Below are 21,346 nucleotides of genomic sequence, written 5' to 3' on the forward strand. Positions count from 1 at the left end.
GGGGCTGTCAGATCTTATATTAATGAATCATTAGGTAATGATTAGTTCATGAATATCTGTGAATCAATACTTAGCAGTTTCTTCATGAGTCATTGCTGATTAGCTGCTGAGCGGCACAAAACTAGTAATAACTCCTTCTTTACTAATTACTTAATCATTAGTTACTGTTTTTGTGCACCCCCAAGTAAAGTGATACATAATACTAAGAAGTTACTAAGTAGTCCCTCATTACTTCATCATTATCTTACGATTACTTAACTTTTTGTGTCCCCTCAAGTAAAGTGGTACATAATACTGAGTAGTTATTAGGCAGTCCCTCATTTCTCCAAGCCATACCCCATGTATAAAGTTAAGTATCAAAACTAACAAGTAGCTACTGGGTTTTTACTGGGGATTTACAATTAGTTTAATAACAGAACAGAGCAGGATTCTCATAAAAAAATATTTTAATTATCATATTCAGGGCGCATAGCTTACGTTAATATTCATATCCACACATAGGCCTATACTATCCGCTACACTTATACTAAATGCTAAGCCCACTTGTAGTATATTATGATATATTAACACATATATTTCTTATTTATGATCGGTTAAGAACGTTCAGTAAATCTTATTCTCCATTGGTGACACCATGGGCAGCTGCTGGTCCTTCAGTCAGTCCTACCTCCTTGATTTCACCAACTTTCTTAAGCAGCATCAGCTCTTCAACACTGAGGCAACAGCAGCCTCTCACATCGGGAAATTTAATTTTACCCAACATCTAACTAAATCTACATAAGATGAACAGTTTTATAACTGTAGGGTAAGGCTTCAGAACAGTTCAGTTCAGTGTCATGGTGTATACACATGATACTTAAATGATGGAGCTGCAACGATTAATTGATTAATTGTCAACTATTAAATTAATCGCCAAACTATTTTGATAATCAATTCATCGGTTTGAGTAACTTTTTAAGGAAAAAGCCAAAATTCTCTGATTCCAGTTTTTCAAATGTGAATATTTTCTGGTATCTTTAGTCTTCTCTGACAGTAAATTGAATATCTTTGGGTTGTAGACAAAACAAGACATCTGAAGACGTCATCTTGGGCTTTGGGAAACCGTGATCGACATTTTTCACTATTTTCTGACATTTTATGGACCAAACAACTAATTGATTAATTGAGAAAATAATCAACCTATTAATCAATAATGAAAATAATTGTTAGTTTCAGCCCTACTTAACAGTATTGTTTAACTAATAATCAATTTCCTGACACAACGCACTAACACCCATTTTTTCTTTCTCACTTGATTACACTGTAAACTGTTGATGCATGTCCTTCAGTAAACGTCCCAAAGGACCACACTTGTGCCTACAGCCTAGCCAATATATCCATTCAATAAATGCCAAGTGCTCCTTCAAAAGAGACTCATTCCTGTTTCCTCTCAGTCACCATATTTGGTTTTGTAAAACCCCCAAGCCCTCTCAATGTTTTGAGTATGTCCTCCACTGTTAGGATCAATAAAGCTCCTCCTGTGGTTCATAGAGAAATGGGTGTACCCAGCAGTGGCAAATGCACCCATGTATGCCCATCACTGATCACTCATAATTGCATATCCCCGACACACATGTTCTCTTATGACTGGGAGCAGATGGTCTATTCTATATGGTCTCTCATAGAAATAGGAAGCTATTTTTTAAGAGAGGCTGAGCAAACACATTGGTCCTGAAATAAACGTTTATGTAAGAGGAATCCAGCTAATTTGGTTACGGTTATCAATTAATATATGACGTAACTCTGAATTAATATTCCTTAATGAATCATCTATTAAGTGTGAACTAATCAATAAAGTCATAGTGACTTGATTTGATAATGATGAGCAACAGGAATTCATGATACATCTTGCATTAATCCATGCATTAAATCATCATGAGTCATGCATTAGTTAAGCATTACTTAAATATATGATTTATGCCCTTATTATAAAGTGTTACTGAATTTTGTTATTGGATTGTTGGAGGTAAATTCTGATGTGATAAACATCAGTATAACACCAGTGTACTGTTTCTCTATGACTTGAAACTATTTATTATTTTGCTGGACGTTTTTTTAAAATATGCAAATACTCTACAGTTTGTGAAAGCAGTCTGTTGGTTGTTATTGCCTTTCCACGCAGCCCCATGATAAAATCTTTAAGCTTAGCCTAATTAAACTTTTACACACTCTGTTTATTATATTTATTTCTAAGGCGTCAGCATCACCAATGCTACAGAATATGACATGGATGTGAATATTAATGTATATTTGGTCTGAATATGATGAACAAAGCACTTGTTAAGGATCCTGCTGTCTCTGATTTTTTGTTAAGGAACTAATTGTAAAGATAATGATGGGGTAATGAGGGACTGGTCTGGTAACTACTCAGTATTATGTACCACATTACTTGAGGGGGCACAGAAAGGGTATGTAATCATAAGATAATGATAAAGTAATGAGGGACTACTCAGTAACTATTCAGTCTTATGTATCACTTTATTTGGAGATGTATAAGTAATGAGTAATGAAGGAATTATTACTTGGTTTGTGCCACTCAGCAGCTGGTTCAGAGTTAATCAGGAATGACTCATGAAGAAACTGGTCAGTATTATCCATTCACAGATATTCATGAACTAATCATTACCTAATGATTCATTAATATAGGATCTCCTGGTCTGTTATCAAGTAACTCATCAGTATTTACTATATAATCCTCCATTAGTAATTATTAGGGATGTACTTGTTAATGAGTCATCAATTATCATGTTGTTCCTGATTCGTTCCTCACTCATTTCTCAATTAACTAATCATTAACTACTCTATGAAATTTGATTAGGAGTTACACAAGAACTGCCCATTTACTGATGGTTTACTAGCAGTTTGTTATTCATTCGTTCCTCATTTGTTCCCTTGTAACTACTCAAAATTTTGTTTATCTTATTGTAAAGTGTTACCAAAAAAGCAAGCAAGCAAACAAACAAACAAACAAAAAGCTTCATTTTACATATTGGGCCTTCAAAGAGCTCTCTGAAACTAGGCTTGGGATGGCTTGTGTCAATGAAATGAGAAAATTAAAATTTTGTCATAGAGCTAAACCAAATACCATTGTTGTCAAGGTCTTGACCTGGAGAGTAACATATGTCAGTATGAAGAATATACATGGCACCTGCTTTGAAATGCTGACCTTTAAACCTTGACCTCCGTGCATGTTTGAAGGCTTATAATTCGGCAACAAAAGGGGCTACAGACAATGTTATGGAGAGGTCTTGACCTCAGCTATCATGTGAGTATAGTCAACAACTGGGGGCGCTGTCAAATATGGGTAAAATATGGTTAAAATTCATTTTCACCTTTTCACCTTTCACTTAGATATTTAAGGTCTGATTACACAAATGCATTTACCATCTCCTTAAAGTCCTCAGTCTACTCTCAATTCAGTATTTCCAACTACCAATTCTAGGAAAAACGCTAATAATTTTCAAAAACTAAATTTCCATAGAGCCGAGCCATGCAGCTTGATACAAATCAACACCACAGTTATAGTTCTTCCAGTTTGTAAAGTAGGGTTGTAAATAGGGTCGTAAAAAGATATATCTACTGCATATATCAAATACCTAGTATAAACTATTAATTACACTGCATCTAGATGATCTGTGTTAAGAAAATGTAAAGATGTTGGTTTATTTCAGATATAATTTTATTTCTCAGAATCGAAGTAGAAATAATTAAAACTGATGGTATCGTATTGTTGAGTTATCAAGGACACTTTTGTGTTTTTGTGTTGTGAAATGTTAAATGAAATTTATGATATCATTATGTTAAAGATATCATTAAAAGAAAGCCTTAACATGGTGACAGTGAGGAAATATTTCCAGGCAGGTCTTCCATTCAGCCGATTGCAAAGCTTCAAATTCTTGGATTTCAAATTCAGTTCATCCCTGGGCGCTCTAAAATCTACATTTTTTATTGAAAGAACTTCATCAAACAGTTACATAAAACAACACAAATAACATAACAGCTCAGATAACTACACAACGCAAAGAAAGTGATTCAAACAACATGCAACTACGTGGTTTCAGTGATAGCAGCGCCCATAGCAACCACCACTTTCCAATGATGGAAAGCCTGAAAATATCTTTGTAATAACTAACAATAACTAAAATGTTATCAAAACATATTTGAACGCCAAAACTATCATTTCCACTATCATTTCCCACTGAGCCATTTTTATTTATTTTTACAGACAGATACTTGACAGTCTTGTGAAATGGCTGCAGGCCGATAGAAAAGAATTTGCCAAAAAAAACCAACGTAGGCATCTCACAATTTTAGAGCTGTCATTGTGAAACTAATACAGTGTTTTACAGTGTGGACATTTTGATATGAGACTGGGTTGGATTAAGTCAATCTCTAAAACTGTGAATAAAGAATAAACAGAATAAAGAATCCTTTTGAGCTAGTGGGACATCATTTTGACCTCCACTGTATACAAACTGTTCTGCTGCGTTCAATTTAATCACATTTCCCGGTGGGCCAAGTCTAATACTTTAATAGCAGATGATGAACAAAATAGGTTTAGAAAGAAATTGGCCTGCATTGTTGTTAAAGCACAAATACAGACTGTAGGCAGAAGAAAGCTTTCCTTCTATTCTGTTATTGACCTTTGTCAAGCATTTGGTCACGTTGACTAAAGCATTCCCTGGAATAAACTGTTGTTACTGGTTCTATAATATAATGAAATACTCTATGTCTATATATGGAAATATGAAGTGTTACAAAAATTGACTCATTAAATTGTAGTTAAAACTTGAGAGACACACACAGGCTGCATTTTATCTCTTCTCCTTCTCTTGCACTGTATCTGACAATTAATGCCCCAAAGCCTACAGGTGTGTATTGGTGAGAAACAAATGTCAATCCTCATGATGACCTAATTGATTACTATGGTGGACTTGTGATGCAGCGTTTTTTGCCCACAGGATCCACCTCTGTGTTTGATTACATGCAGTGTTTCAACACAGACCTAACTTGATTGTTATCTGTTCAGTTGTTCAGTGTACGGTTCTCTTGTAATTGGTTCCTCACAGCCTCCACTGTACAGTCTTGTTACTACCCCCACGATCATCTCTGCTCTGTGTTTTGTAAGTTATTTCTCTGAACTGTGTTGACAAAAGCCTTTGAAGTTTTTGTGTGATTGACAGTGTTTGTGAGCTGTAGGTGTAAGGATTGAGGATGTTAATTTGGAGATGTTCAGTGAACTGAATCAACACTTAGTCTGTGCCTAATATTTGTGTTTTTTAGAAGACTGAAATTCAATCAATTTGAATTGATCAATTTGATAGTGATTGATCATTTTTCTGTTTTCCCTGTAACTGTAAGCTATTAACTTTTCTTTTGTGAATACTGGTGGATCTGTCACAGATTTCAAGTTTGTGTTGTTCTTCATGGTCAAAATCTCTGAATCTCAGCCTGTGTGCTTGCAGGATAGCATTGTTTTGGTACAAGAGAGAACTTTTACCTTTTGTTATCAGATTCAGCAGGAGTGGGTTATAATATTACATAAGTATTTTGCTATTTTCTTCTTGCTTACTTTTTCACTGCTTTGTCTCAGTTATGCCCCTGTATGTATTGGCAGGAAGTGATTGTCCCAGGGCTGTTTTAGCAAATTCTAGAAGCAATGTTGTGGACTTTTTCTGGATTTTTTTTGAGTTTTGTGCAGCAGTTTTGTGGCCGGTGCCTGTTCATCACATTTGACCTGTTAAATGTGTGTGGGTGGTTACTTAAGTCTGCACTTCGGGAGATTTTGGGGCAAAGGCTGTGTGAGTATAGGTCTATCTAAACATGATCACCAGCAGAATTACCAGTCAATGCTACACTCAAAGCATTAGAGATGTTGAATAAGCCTGTTGTTGATGCACTGTTAATACCTGCATGTGTTTTGTAGCCTAGTGGGGCTCATGTTTTTAGTACAAGAAGCATTGTGCTGTGACCTTATGCTTAACAGGAAGGATAGGTGTTTGTGATGGATCATATCTTGCTGAGCTGTTGTATGTTAATCTATAGTCAGCCCTATAAGCCCTGTGAGTCAGAAGCCTGCATAAGAAAGAATGATGGGAACATTTTGTAACTTTGCTTCTTTGATCACAAGTGGGGCTCCCTGCGGAGTCATGCTGGTACTTCAGACTTGGTGAATGAGGAGCGATGTTGCTGCTGCCCTTCAAACAAGAGAGGGCAATACGACTGATAGACTAATCTTTAAATGGCTGAATGGATGCAGACTTCACTGTGCACAGAGATGACCTGCTAAGCCTAGAGAGGCCTGATGGAGGACTCCACGAATTATTAGTCTTAAGTGCCATAACTCTAGTTAGGGCACTTAACTCTACTACTAATAACTCAAGTTATGGCACAATCTCAGCACCAATTTTATCATAACATAACTTCTCAAAACATAAGTCTCCACTGCATTTAAAATGAAACCTTACACACAGTTTTAAAATATTTCAAATGTATTCAGTTACACTCTGTGTATGATAGGTTGAACGAACTAATCCTTTTCTGTTGTAGTAATAATCCTAACAATGTGAGGAGGAGCAGCACAAACAAACATTTTCTTGTTTTGAAAGATTTCAGCATCCCACTAAGCAACTCTTGTCAGTGCAGTGTTTATTCTGCATGCCTTTTGGAGCTGGAACTTAGTAAAGCATGAACCTACTGGGGTCAATTTATTCATAGTTTTTGGCAGCTTTTCTTTCTTCTTATTCATTCTCTCCTCTATTCTCTTTGTCTCACTAAACCTTGAATTGAGTAAGGAGGACCTCTTAAAACCTCACATAGCTGACCACTCAGGTGTAGTATCCACCTAGTATAATTACTTTAATTATAGTTACCACAAAGTGGTCACTATTGAGATGCATACTATCCCAAATAAAATCCCATAATCCACCAGACACTACTGGAATCTGCCATGCCATTAAATGCGGAATATTTGAAATACCAGCTGCATTTTTGTCAGCCAAGCATGGACTTGTCTTCATTACATGTGCTGGATTTGTACCAAGGTCACAGCATGTCCTTGAAGATCCATTTTCTATATGGGGTAGGAATGTGGATAAGGGCTACCACCCCATGCTGCTGTTTGAGTCCCGTTATGTAATGAGCTTCCTCTGCTCCCCATGGACTTAATGTCATTATGGAAATGCATTACCTGGATCCCCCTCCCCACCTCTCGCTCTCATTCGTTCAGCTTTGTGCATCTCTGAACAGGCCATTAGAAATGGATTATAGGATGTTTTCCTATGAGAACACTACTCATGGCAACCTCGTACCGTTTCTTTAGAAATGGACTAATATGTATCAGTGAAAGCATAATCACTCCCACGACTCATGTCAATGATCTGTAGGCACTGGGTGTTGGTGAGTAATACTTGGTTGACAGGGAGAAGTGCAGACATTGTTTCTGTGGTATAAAAATAGCATGCACATCCAACAAACAGTCAGAATCCCTTATACTGTCATCTAGTGTACAATGATACAATTTACAATACTCTAAATTTAGGTGGGATTTATATCAAAGATTTAGAAACTGTCAGGCTGGTTTACTCCACTATATCCCTGTACAAAGCAATTGTTTAGGTGAGAACATGATGAAATGTGAATCTTTTGAGTAGGGAGAAGGGGAGGTGTGATACAGTGGTGTATTTGTCATGAGTGGGGTGATTACCTGCCACAGGGCCTCCTCAGGCTAGGGTGGTAATATGTTAGCAGACCTGGTGCCATGACATTAACTGGGCAGCCCCCGCTGTAGTCCTCCTGAGCCCAGTCCTGTACAGCAGAATAGTTTAATGACATGACACAGTATTATTTCATGGCACAGTGCAAAAGCATGGCTTTGTTTCAACATAATTAGATTTGATGGCACTGCCCAAATCTAATAGAATTTGATCTAATTTGCACATCAAATGAAAATGGAACCATAGACCAAACTCCATTCTCACCTTTGACTTTAATGGCAGAGTGTGACATTTATATGATATGATGATTATTATTAATGTATGACAGTACTTATGGTTGATTACTATTTAGGATGTATAGTTGCCTTTAGTCATTAATATATAATATGATCTCATGGTATAGGCATATGTTGCAGAATTTGTATCACATGACTTGATTCTAAAAATGTACTTACTAAATATTAAACAAGTGAATGTTCACTCGCCAACATCAACCACAAAATGGAGATGGAGGTAATTGGAATGAAACCCTTCAGCTTGTCATGTGGAAGGAAGTACAGTAGGATACAAAAAAGAATTGAAAATGATGTTGGAGCCTGTGGGTGGGCTCATCACTATATTTCCTATTTGAATAAATAAGTGCAAAACTAATTCATGTAAAACCTCCAGAAACTCTGATACCCAATGGGCTACCTAGAATCAGGTCAAACACATCTCTCAGCACTGTACCATCAATTTATCAGCTTTCTCTTCGCTACGCTCTGACTTGTTATTCTATTCTATAAATTATTTTCCCTGGAGTTTCTTAGTCAACAAAGTAAAATCATGATGTCTCCCCTAACGTCACTGCCTCAAGTTTCCTCAGGGCAATTTTCCTTTCCATCCATGATGTGAGGGGAAAAGTAGTCAAGAGACTAAAATCATATATCTGCATGACTAATGTGCTGTTTCACAATGTATGCCGTACATCATGCAATTGAGTTAAGTAGCTGTTCTTTATGTGTGAGACACGATATGATTTAGGCAAGTAGGATGTCACTGCATGTAATATGTTCTTTTCCAGTAGTAGTAGTAGTAGTAGTAGTAGTAGTAGTAGTAGTAGTAGGTAATAGTAGTGGTAGCTCACATAGCTCACAAGCTTCCATAATAGGCTTTGTGCTTGTTTTGGAAGCACTTTGCTCCTTTGGCATTATTAACAACATAGGACAAATTGTTTTTTCTTTGAAATCTATGAATCAATTCAGAATCATAGAACACAAAAATCATAATTCTTATGTGAATCAATCTGTTTTCATCGACCCCTACTTATTACTAGCAGGCATGTAGGTCCACTGCCGCAGCTGCCCATGAGGGTTTCAGCAAGTTAAAAAAATGTCACCTTTTCCAGTGTATCTCGATTAGCTATGCAGATTTTAAGAAGTTTCCTTAATCGATAGTCGGCTGCGTTAACCTTCAATAATCAGTTAATCATTAGCACATTTGATGAATCTGGGTTAAAATTGCATTGCTGGAATACAAAATTGGAGATAATCAAAATGTGATTGTCACAGGTCTTTGCTGGACCCATGTTGGCCCCCTGTTTGTATTATGTTTTGTTTTGTAACATTAGACTAGTAAGACTAACTATTATCAGACTAAAGCTAAATAGTATGCAGTAGCATGCAGTATGCTCAGTAAATATTGCTCTACACTAGTTTTTTAAATGAAACAGTTTGGTTCAGTTTTGCTAACAAAGATGCAGCTTTCTCCTCTGGAGTCAAGGGTAAAAAAAACTACATTTTGGTGCTACAAAATTCTGCTGCAAATTACATTATTGTTTTATTAAATCAGACATCTGCCACTGAACAACTTACTTTTTCTTCATAGTAGATGAAAGATGCAGCCTCGGGACCTAGGTATTTGACCAAACTGGAAAGCACAGCTTTTCTTCTCTCTCCAGCCTGCAAACAGAAGAAAAGGCCTGTCCCAATGTGGTACTTACATTACACTTGCTTATCACTCTCACAAAGAAAGCTGCAGGCTTCTTAAATATGAATGCATATTCTAGAAACCAATCCAAGCTGGACACAGGAAGCAGCAGTCAATTTGAATAACTCAAGCATGGTCAGCACATGCTCCTGGTTGTATTAGCACACAGTGAGTTATGTACAGAGCAGCTGAGGCCTGAGGACCAAAAGGACAGATCACTATAAAACATGCTGACAGATGTTGCAAAATTGTCTTAGATCGTTCATCTGTATGTCACTTTACCTTTGCTCTCAGCACAGCCTTGTGCAATAATATGGAGATAAAACTCATAGTATCTTTATGCAGTCCTTACAGAAGAACAAAGAGGGAATGGAAGTATGGTGCTGGTTGGTTTCAATGAGGAATTAATAAAAAAATAAAAAAAAACCCTAACAGATTATTTGCTGCACAACTGCTAATGGCATGACTTGAAAATCCTATAAAATTACATAGCAAAAATGCCATTCAATGTTAACAAATTAAAAATCAAACAAAGTGAATCCAACCAAATACACTGTATAAGAGCCAAATATGAAAAAAATGAAAGATATTATTTACAGCTAAATCATACTTACAGTAAATAACACAAACAGTGTGTAATTATAACTTTGATGTCCATTTGCCTCACATACATTATCTTCCTCTGTTTAGCAGTGGAATAGCAAGTGGAGGTTAATTATTTAGCACCCTGTGCAGTATGGCACAGCAGGGAGACAGCTACTCTCGGGCTTTGTAGCAAGTCTGGATAATGACTGAAATGCCAAAACAACACTAGAGACAAGGCTGGATGTATTCATTTTTTCAGGTTAAGGGAAAGTACTGGGACTAAATGAAAATGTCAACACAAAAGGAAAGCAAGGGAAAAGAGAGGGAAGGAAGTAGGCTAAGAAAAGTATATATGGGAGAGCCAGAGGATGCAATTGTCAATAGCAATATTCAGTTACTGGCAGAGTATATGAAATGAAACCTTATCAGCTGGCAACATAGGCATAAATGAAAATGATGCTTGCCACTACCAAAGCTGTAGCAGAAAATAATTCACAGGTATGATGATAAAGACCACACTTGCATTTCAGCAGCAGCTCCCCCCATCAACACTTGATAGAATGTTGATTCTATTATAAAATAATCCACTTATTCATTTAAAGCCTTTGCTTATGGGATTAATGTTTATCTAGTGGATAACCATTAATGATCAAGTAGCGCCTTATATTTTAATTCACTAATTATCCATTTGATGACAAGTGAAGTCTCTGTTTCACCTTCCACTATGTGCAGTTATAGAGCTTTTATTTTGTTTTTTGTTTAAAGGCAAAGGATTGAAACAAAAGAAATTAACAAAAAGTACCTCAATGTCTGTTCAAAATAGTACAGAAAACATCTAACTGAAAAACAGTTGCACTGAGTCGGAAAACCCTTTATGTGACAGTATATCTACCTAAGTAGATATACAGTCGCTAAGTGGATAGCCTGTTCGGAACGGGCCAATTGCTTATTTTTCTTGAGAGCCACATATATATGTATCAATTGACAAACATGTCGATTAAAACGATAAGGAATTAATGAATTAAACGGTTTAAATCCAGACAGAAACTTCACTAGTGAGACTAAACTGAGGTGGAACTGTAGAGGCAGTTTATGGCCTTCCATTTGATGATTCTGTCGCCAATCAAATGTGTCTGCACTCCTACTGGTTAGTTTTACTGCCTCCGCCTCTTTTTTTCTCTCCTTTGTGCGCTTGTCCTTCTCTCTCAGGCAGTTTAACTGAGCAGGGCACGTGCCTTTGTCCCGCTCAGGAAGTCAGAGCCCAGAAGCCCCACCCCTCTGTGATGTGATGTTGTCAAACAGTCGCTGCTGCACTCAGACACGGAGCTGAGCGGCTTGCTGTACGCTTGTTTATTCAAAGTCAATTAAATGTGTTGCGTGTCCAAACAACTTCACACTTGACACTGCATTTCTGTGGGTCCTTAGCAGTACACCCACCAAGTGTGAAGTCGAGCCAGAGCCCAGAAGCCCCACCCCGCTGTGATGTGACGGTCTTTATATCAAACAGCTCCTGCTGCACTCAGACACAGAGCTGAGCAGCTTGCTGTTCACTTGTTTATTCAAAGTTTATTAATATTAAATGTGTCACAAATTTGGTGCCAAATTGCACCAAATTTGACAGTGCATGTCCTTGGGCCCCCAGCAATACACCCACCAAGTGTGAGCTACATCAGATAAACAGTTCTTGAGATATGCGAAGGACAGACAGACAGCAATTCCTTGCTTTTTAGTTCAAAACATCTGAGACATCCTGCAATAAGTCTTGAGCATACATGCAAGTTTTGTTCACAGTACACAGTCTCTTAAACGTTTTCAAATCATTAACACTGTGGATGTAATGTAGTGACCACAATGTGGGTTGCAATGGCAGGGTGGCTCTGTCCGTATTTCCACTTGTTGACTCCACAGGCAGAAGAAGAAGCATGTTTTGAACGGGCACTGCTCTAGTAAATTTAAACACACTGATTTATCATGACACTTCTGTCTAATGAAACTACAAGTCTCCTACCACAAGACTTTAAAGTACCACAGTCCTTTGAAGTATCTGCAATTGAACCTCCTCTTAAAAAACCTACTCTTGATTCAGGTGTTTTAGCCAACTATAGACCTACATCTAAACTTCCCTTTCTCTCCAAGATCCTTGAGAAAGCAGTCACCAATCATTTGTGTGACTTTCTACATAATAATAGTTTATTTGAGGATTTTCAGTCAGGAGAGCATCATAGCACAGAGACAGCACTGGTGAAAGTTACAAATGACCTCCTAATTGCATCAGACAAAGGACTTATCTCTGTACTTATTTTTTAGACCTTAGAGCTGCACCACCATTGACCATCACATCCTATTACAGAGACTAGACCATTTAATTGGCATTAAAGGAACTGCATTAAGCTGGTTTAAATCCTATTTATCAGACTGATTTCAGTTTGTACACATTAATGATTTATCCTCCATGCACCCAGAAGTTAGACACACACAAGGTTCTGTACTTGGACCAATACTATTCATCTTAGATACGCTTCCTTTAGGTAATATTATTAGGAAACACCATAAATTTTCATTGCTATGCAGATGATACCCAGTTATATTATCAATGAAGCCAGATGAAACCAATCAGTTAACTTAACTTCAAGCATGTCTTAAGCACATAAAGACCTGGATGACCTGCTAATTTTCTGCTGCTGAAACTTATTGTGCTTGGCCCTAAACACCATAGAAATTATTATCATTATCTAATGATACAGCTATTCTGGATGGCATTACCCTGGCCTACAGCACCACCTTAAGGAATCTGAGAGTTATGTTTGATCAGGATATTTTATTTAACTCCCACATCGAACAAATTTCAGGGACTGCTTTTTTTCACCTACGTTGCAAAAATCAGACACATTCTGTCTCTAAAAGATGCAGAAAAAACTAGTCCATGTATTTGTTACTTAAAGGCTGGATAATTACAATTCCTTATTGTCAGGCTGTCCTAACAAGTCTTTAAAGACTCTCCAGCTGGTCCAGAATGCAGCTGCATGTGTACTGACAAAAACAAGAAAAATAGATCATATTTCACCCATTTTAGCCAATCTAGCCACTGGCTCCCTGTAGAGACAATAGAATAGAGCATAAGTTAAAATCTTCCTCACCTACAAAGCTCTTAATGGTCAGGCACCATCATATCTTAAAGAGCTCATAGCTCAAGAGCTCTTACCCCACTAGAACACTGCACTCCCAGAATGCAGGCTTACTTGTGTTCCTAGGGTCTCCAAACACAGAGTGGGAGGCAGAGCCTTCAACTATCAGGCTCCTCTCCTGTGGAAACATCTTCCAGGCAGACACCGTATCTACATTTTAGAGTAGGCTCAAAACTTTCCTTTTTGATAAAACTTATAGTTAGGGCTGGCCCAGGCTTGCCCTGGACCATCCCCTAGTTATGCTGCTATAGGCCTGGACTGCCAGGGGACTCTCCATGATGCACTGAACTCCTCTATCCTCCTCTCCCTCTCCATCTGTACTCATTTATGTCCCATTAATGCATGTTACTAACTTGGCTTCTTCCTCAGAGTTTTTGTGCTTTCTTGTCTCGCAGGTTTCTATGGATCATGGTTGTGGACTGCCTGATCACGAGCTTCCATGCATCACCTATAGTTGTTATTGTTATTATTTTTGTGGCTGTGCTTCTCTGTGTCTCTCTCTCCCCTTTCCCCCTCCTTCTCTCTCTCTCAACCCAACAGGTGCAGGCAGATGGCCACCTATGTAGAGCCAGGTTCTGTTCAAGGTTTCTTCCTATTGAAGGGGAATTTTTCCTTGCCGCTGTCACCAAGTGCTATGGTGACCTGCTCTATATGAAAAGTGTCATGAGATAACTTTTGCTTTGATTTAGCACTATATAAATAAAATTGCCTTGACTTGACTCCAGATTTAAGTCATTGAGAACTGTGACATCTCACGTAGCAACATGCAAAATCAGGAATAGCTCTTTATTATTTAATATGTCATGCCCAATTTGATCTTATCTTGCAAACCACAGTTTACATCCACTATCAACTTAAATGTAATTACATCACATCAACCTGATGATGGAAAAAAATGAATAAATTACTTGTTCATTTACCATTTACAGTATACAAGTGATGAATTAACGTGAGATCACAATGAATCACAATAGAGGTACTAAAGGCATGAGGAATAGCTTTGTTACAAGCAGAAAACACTGACATGTTTAAATTATAGATACATATGGATAAATACTAATCATTATATCAGTGTCCACATTACCTCCTTGGAGCTCCATTGAGAAGCCTGCTCACCGGCAATGAAGCCTACCAACGCAGCATTACCACTGGGGCTGGTGGCATCAAAGGTAACACAGAATGGACAGTCAGTGGATGATCCTGCCACGATTTCCCCAGAGAACCCCTTCTCCCTCCAAAAAGCCTTTGAGACAGAGACAGTTCAAAGCTTCATCATATGTCAGTAATGTCAACAACGAACCCAACAACACTTTCACACAGACAAAGGCAAGGTGAGTATAGCACATGTCATTCACAAAGGCAATTCAAAGTGTCTTACATAAAACATTAAAACATTAAAAAGAAAAACAGCATTAAAACATTAAGATGCAATTTCCTTTTACTATGACATTAAAAAGAGAAGAACAGAGACATAAATATAAGATAGGTATAGATATATGAGTACTTAAGTTTCAGTCAAAGACAGTGCAGAACATAATGCAGAACACAGATATAAAGATGGTCAAAGTTGGAGAAAGTTTAATATATATCATATAATAATATCTTCTAGAAGTTTGTTCCAGCTCTGTGGTACACAGTAACTAAATGCTGCTTCTCTGTGTATTAGTTTGCACTCTGGGAACAATTAGCAGGCCTCTACCTGATGATACTGGGAGACCAATTGGTGGATTCCAGTATGGGTCTGGACCCAAAAAGGCTTCTATCTGGACTGCAAAGTGTTTCACATTGAAATAATAATAAGCATTATTTTGACAAGATTTTTTTAATTGGAACAGCATCTCTAGCCCAGCATAGCTGTTTGGGTCCTTCAGTTTCTTGTCCAATCATGTAAGACAGCAGATAGAATAGAATAGAATGCCTTTATTGTCATTGCACATGGTCATTCAATGAAATTTGCTGTGCAGCTCCTGAAAATGGTTCACATATTCATCCATACATATGTACCCTGTCCATGTGGCAAGCGACAACAAAGCAGACAAAAGCAGATAAAAAATTTAAAAAGATAATAAAAATAAATATGAGATACTTATATTAAATGCCATTGCACCTATACAATGTAAATGAAAAGTGTACAGATGTTGTTGCACATCCAGAATTATTGCAAAGTTCAATCAATTTTATAGGGTTTCAGTTCTTTAGTGCTGTGGTGTGTAGTGTTATGTTGGGAGGGGGGCATTGTTTGTGGAGTTCAGTTCAGTGATGGCTCTTGGGTAAGAACTGTTTTTGAGCCTCGAAGTGCGGGCCTATAAGGGCCTGTAGCACCTTCCAGAGAAAAGAGATGGTGAAATGGGTGTGTAACATCCTTCAGGAGGCTGTTGGTTCTATGGAGGCAGCGTGATCTGAGTATGTCTTCCAGTGAGGGCAGGGGGAGTCTGATTATATTCTGTGATGTGTTGATGACCCTCTGGAGAGCTTTCCTGATGCAGTGAATGACAGAAATAAACTCATTCCTTGCTAAAAACCCAGATAAGCTGACACTGTTATATGCCTGATGCCTGACCTGCTCCAAGTGTGTGGCAGTTGTAAAAAATGGCAATGTTAAACTAAGAGCTAATAGCCCAGTATAATCGGTCCACAAGAGTCCTCTCCCACTCCTTCACAGCTCAACTCAACAATGTGCAAACTAGTGTTTGCTGAGGATACAGTGGATTGTGGGGAAACATAAAAAGACACTTACAATGTAGGTATGTGTGTGAAGGAGTGCATAAATGCAATCATTGAAACATTGCTAGATGTTTCACAAAAAATGAACTGCTGGATATCAAGCAAATCCTGCTGTCAACTACAACAGTTGCCAGCTACAAGTGCTGAGATTTTAGCGGAGGATGTGCACTCAGCTTGATGCTGCCATTAAAAGTCCACCATGCATAGGCGTAGCAGTGGATGGATCAACTGATAAGTACTAATGCCCAGCTTTTAGTGTTTGTTAGATATGACCATGCAGAGAAGAAGGATTTCTGTGAGAACCTTGTTTTACATATCATTATGTTATTTAAGACATGCAGGCTTTGTTGTTTTAATATAACTACAATTATTGTGTTAGAATCGTGTATGATAAACCAGATATCATACAAACACCATAATATGATCCACACCAGGATAAGTCAATAGGTTTAACAAAAAAATATATATAAAGATAAACAATTACATGCTGAAATCAAAGAAAGGGTGTTTCACAGGATTGATCACGACTATTCCAGGCATTTTGATTTATAGGTATCTATTATAAATCCAGACATTTGCTGCTGGAGTAACAGCTGTCAAAAACGCTTCTGTGCTCTAATGGAACACTGACCACATAGCATTGTGAGTGAGTGATCAACTGAGCCAGATAAAATATAAAAACTGCAATAATTTTCAGTTAATTATATGACAGGTAGTACCAGTGAACGATCTGAGCAGTGAGGTCATTTCATGTTTATTTCAATGATATTTTGCAGGTAAACCATACCTCTAAAGAGAGGTATGGAGCTGCTGTTGATTGAAAACGTTTTTAAACTTAACTGTATTTTATTGTTCGTGCTGGTGTTGGTGTCTGTCTAATTTTGTATAGACTTTCTTGCAACAGATACAAACTAACATTTCTGTATGGATATAATAAAAAATACAATAGGACACCATAAAAATATAGGAAACAATATTTTCCTAATGCAGAGCTATTCAGCTGTAAAACATATCTAAACTGCTCCATTGATTTTAATGCAGGCCTAAAGTGTGTAATGTAAGTTATGTGATGAAGGGAAAAATAATAATAAAGGATTCATGTCCTGCCTAGGCATATTTTTCAAATGGTAGAATGCAGACTTTGTAATTGATTTGACATGGCTGTACAAGTTACCCCTAAGTCAAAGATTACAGCAACATTTCTGACTTGATTTTGATTTTCAGAGACAGAGTCAAGATGAATGCTAACTCTCAGCCTTCCTTCTTTTGCACCAAAGACAGTTATCTTGGTTTTGTCTGCATTTAGCTGACGTTCAGGCATATCTAATCACTGATTTGTTCAATGTCCTTGCAGAGAGAATCTATGGGGCCGTAGTCACTTGGTGACAGAACAAGGTAAGCTTGATAGTTAGATAGATAGATATGATAGTTGATGTTATTTTGTTCCATAATTTGGCCTAATGGAAATCTGTAAGTGTTAAATAAACAAGGACCAAGGATGGAGCCTTGAGGAATACAACACATCATGTTTGTCCACTCAGATGAATAATTGAGATAAAATAGTTCCTGTCCTGAAGACAGGACTTGAACCACTTTAGCACTGTACCTGAGAGCCAAACTCAGTTTTCTAGTATGTCCAGTAGTATTGTATGGTCAACTGTGTCAAAGGCAGAACTTGTATCTAATAAGACTAGAACTGAAATTTTACATGAATCAGTTTCTAAACAGACTAGAACTGTATGTATGGCACGTCCAGTGTGTGCTACAGGCATCAAATGATACAACATGTGATGCATCTAGTGTGTGTTGCACCTAAACTACAACCTCTCATCTCAAATAATTAGGAATCTAGTCTAACTATTGAAAATACCATAAAAATGAGAAAAACTCCTGCATAATGAAGGTAGCGTCATCAGATATTCCTGAAATTGTTTCACTTCTGCTTGTGTTTCCTTGCCCTGGGTGTGTTGGAATACTTGCAACTTCAGTTAGCGACACTGTTAATTTGTAAACAACCCTACAGAGATTTGATGAGTGGGACTGCCTACCAGTCAGAACTGAATACGCCTTTTGGATGAGAGGTGAAATGATTTCAAGAATCTAAAGCAAGTCAAGTTGACTTAGCCCTTCTGGATACACCATGACCTGATCTTCACAGACTTATCATATATAGTAATTTGATATGAATTTCAAACCAACGTTTGATGTTTTTCTCCTTAACTACTAGATTTTGCATTATTAGGATCACTCGTACTAAACTGCCAAATAAAAAACATTGAGTATAAACATACAGTATAATCTTTTATGAGAGCTATATAAAATGGGACTAAATTATGTGCAGTAGTATATAAATGCAAAGTATATCTTTTTCATATTTTATTTATCAACATAGTTGATTTGAATGCATTTCATATGGCAGATTTTATTATTTTAACATCTAATGTCAAGACCATTCTACTGTAGTTCCTAAGATGGCATGAGAACTACAAATGTAATACAAATGTCTCATAAAATAATAAGCATTTGGCTCTCCTGCCCACGCTATGTGTGGCTTGCTGACAATCTTGCTGCCTCATGTAATAATAAGTAACTCTAATGTACCTGCAACAAAGGCTTTTGGGCAGTACACGATGTTTTGAGTACAGACCAAATGATACTTCACTTTGTAACATTTTTTATTAATGCTCTGTATTTATTTTGTGACTAACTTAGATGTTACAATAATGGGTGAATTAAATCGTCAATCTTTGTATCACTTCTGCTAACTTTTACAATAACATTTTGTATGTATGTGCATATACTTGTGTGTTTACATTTGCATATTCATGCATACACCTGGATGTGTATATATTTGAATGTGCGCACATGTATCTGTCTATGCAGATTCACTCTGTGCCTGTGTAACATTACGAACAGTAATTGTGTGTCTGAAACTATTGTTATACATTAATTTATGCCTGTTACATGCATTTCTTGTTTTGCTCATTCTTTTTATACCCTAACTAAATATTGACTTGACCTGATAAATGACCATTGAGGTGTAGAAAACATTTTGCTGAGACAACAAAAGAACAGCTAAACTACAGCAACCACATACAAGTAAAAAAAAAACTCTCTGTTTACATTGCACTGTACTTGCACTCTAAGTATTGCTTTATGAATAAGAAGGGCACACAATTCATGCATTCTAATCAAAACAAACAAACAAAATCATCAATCACTGAAGTATCACATGAGGTTCTCCATCCCTATATTCATTTCAAATTGTTTCATTAGAGCCAGATCCACAGCAGTATGTAAGACATTGGTCAGTATTATATTTTTAAAATAACATATTAATTAATTAATAAAGAAATAAGTTAATACATGATATAAAAGTGATGAGTATATCTCCCTAAAATAAATAAATAATTAGGCAATGAAAAAAAATAAAAAATAAATAAGCAATGAGGGCCCCTCTGGAGGAAAAAAATGTTCATGGTATTTCTTATGCACTTGTCTACTTCCAGCTGTTTCTTACTTTAATAATTATTTTTAAGAAAACGACAACAAGCAAACAAAAAAAACCCCTCCTGTTTAGCGCTCTATCTCATTTACCTTGTACAAGGTCAGCTACTTGAGAATTTGTACCATGGCTCTTTCTGAATCACTGTCCTGTAACACTTGATTGTTTTGTTTCGTTTTGGTTCCTGGCAATACAGATGCACATCATGCTGGAGAAGGTGGTAGTTCTGCAAACACCATCAGTTAGGATCCTGCCCAAGTCTCGGCCCCCTTAGTTACCTCCCTGGCCATAATGACAACATTATTAAAGTTAGGCCTTGTTCAGGTGGGCATACATAGATCTTTTCACCTCGAGGCAGGACACCTGCTGCCATTTTTAACCTCACACCCCGACAACAATCCACCCTTGGGATGTGACAGATTAGCCCACACTCCATGCACAAAAAGGCAGCTTCAGGCTTTTCTCACCCCCCTCTGAGTCCTCAGCTCCTAGACAAACCTGACAAAAGTTGCTGATTTTCATTCTTTTATGTCCAGACTTAACATAAGCTCTATATTATGTAGAGATGATTCAGCTGCTGCAGGCATTGCCTTGGCAAATTACGCAACACTGGGGAGCGTTGTCACAGGTAAGTGAAGAGACAGATGTGATCCCAAGCCTGAGGCTGCCTCTAAGGACTTGTATCTTGAGAGGGACAAGCTGGTGCTTCTAGAATTGCTCCGCACTGTGGAGCAGATAATGCAAGGCAGGAATGCAGACTCAACTATTTATGCTGAAAATGCAAAATCCTTGGGCTTGCGCAAATGATGTGACAAGAGTGTTCCAGTGAACTGCTCAGTCAGCTCAGTGTTGCTGTTTTTTTTATATCATCTACTAGAGAGATGTCTGCCACCATCTGCTATCAAAGTGCGTCAGTGATTTCCTCTGGTCATGGGTTTTAGCGAGAGGTCAGTTTTTAACGAATCTTGTCTGAAATGTTTCTGACAGGGAGTAAGATGGCTGTGTGCACAGCTATACACACTCTTCTCCTCCCTTCAGTGGGAATTGATGGTTGTTCTTGATGTCCTTTTAAAGGAGCTGTTTGTATGCGTTCTGCACTTCCCTCTCAAGCTGTTTTCAATCAAAAAAGAGTTGCCGCTTGCTTTAACCTCAGCTAAAAGGATGAGTGAATTGCATGCCATTTCCCTTCCTCTAAACTTTAGAAGGACCTGAGTGGTGATACACTCAAATTCACTAGCAATTTACAAAATCAACTACCCCAAAATATTGTGACAAAACATGTGGTGTAAAGATTTGGCACATAGTATGGCCCCTTATGATGACTGCTGTTTTTTTCAGGGAAATGCAGGTGTTATCACCACAGTGTTAATAAAGAAAGGGCCTGGGAGATTGTGGAATCTTAAATCTTATACCACTAGATGACCACTGGATGTTGTTTTGACAGAGGGCATCTCACATCACCTTGTGCAATTTACACAAGCGTGAATATTTGTCTTTTTCAACAACTTGATCTAGATCATCAATGGCTTTAGTTCAAGGGAGGGAAGTTAAACATGGGTAGCAATGTCATGTAACTCTGCCAATGTGCACATCCTGACAACTTGTCTGGAATTAGCAGCTAAGCT

The 21,346-nt window shown here is 37.5% G+C and overlaps 1 protein-coding gene across 1 annotated transcript in view; it reads right to left on the bottom strand.

The window, feature by feature from the left end:
- Window positions 1-21,346, bottom strand: part of si:ch211-127i16.2 (probable flavin-containing monoamine oxidase A) — a 61,374-nt gene that overhangs the window by 16,912 nt on the left and 23,116 nt on the right. Inside the window, exons 9-11 of the mRNA XM_042396045.1 lie at window positions 14,577-14,735; window positions 9,608-9,694; window positions 7,745-7,845 (exon numbers count right to left, since the gene is read on the bottom strand). Coding sequence (XP_042251979.1) covers window positions 7,745-7,845; window positions 9,608-9,694; window positions 14,577-14,735 — 347 coding nt within the window. The remainder of the gene's footprint in view (window positions 1-7,744; window positions 7,846-9,607; window positions 9,695-14,576; window positions 14,736-21,346) is intronic.

Source organism: Thunnus maccoyii, chromosome 19 (assembly GCF_910596095.1).
Source record: "Thunnus maccoyii chromosome 19, fThuMac1.1, whole genome shotgun sequence".
In the NCBI taxonomy this organism is placed as follows: domain Eukaryota; kingdom Metazoa; phylum Chordata; class Actinopteri; order Scombriformes; family Scombridae; genus Thunnus; species Thunnus maccoyii.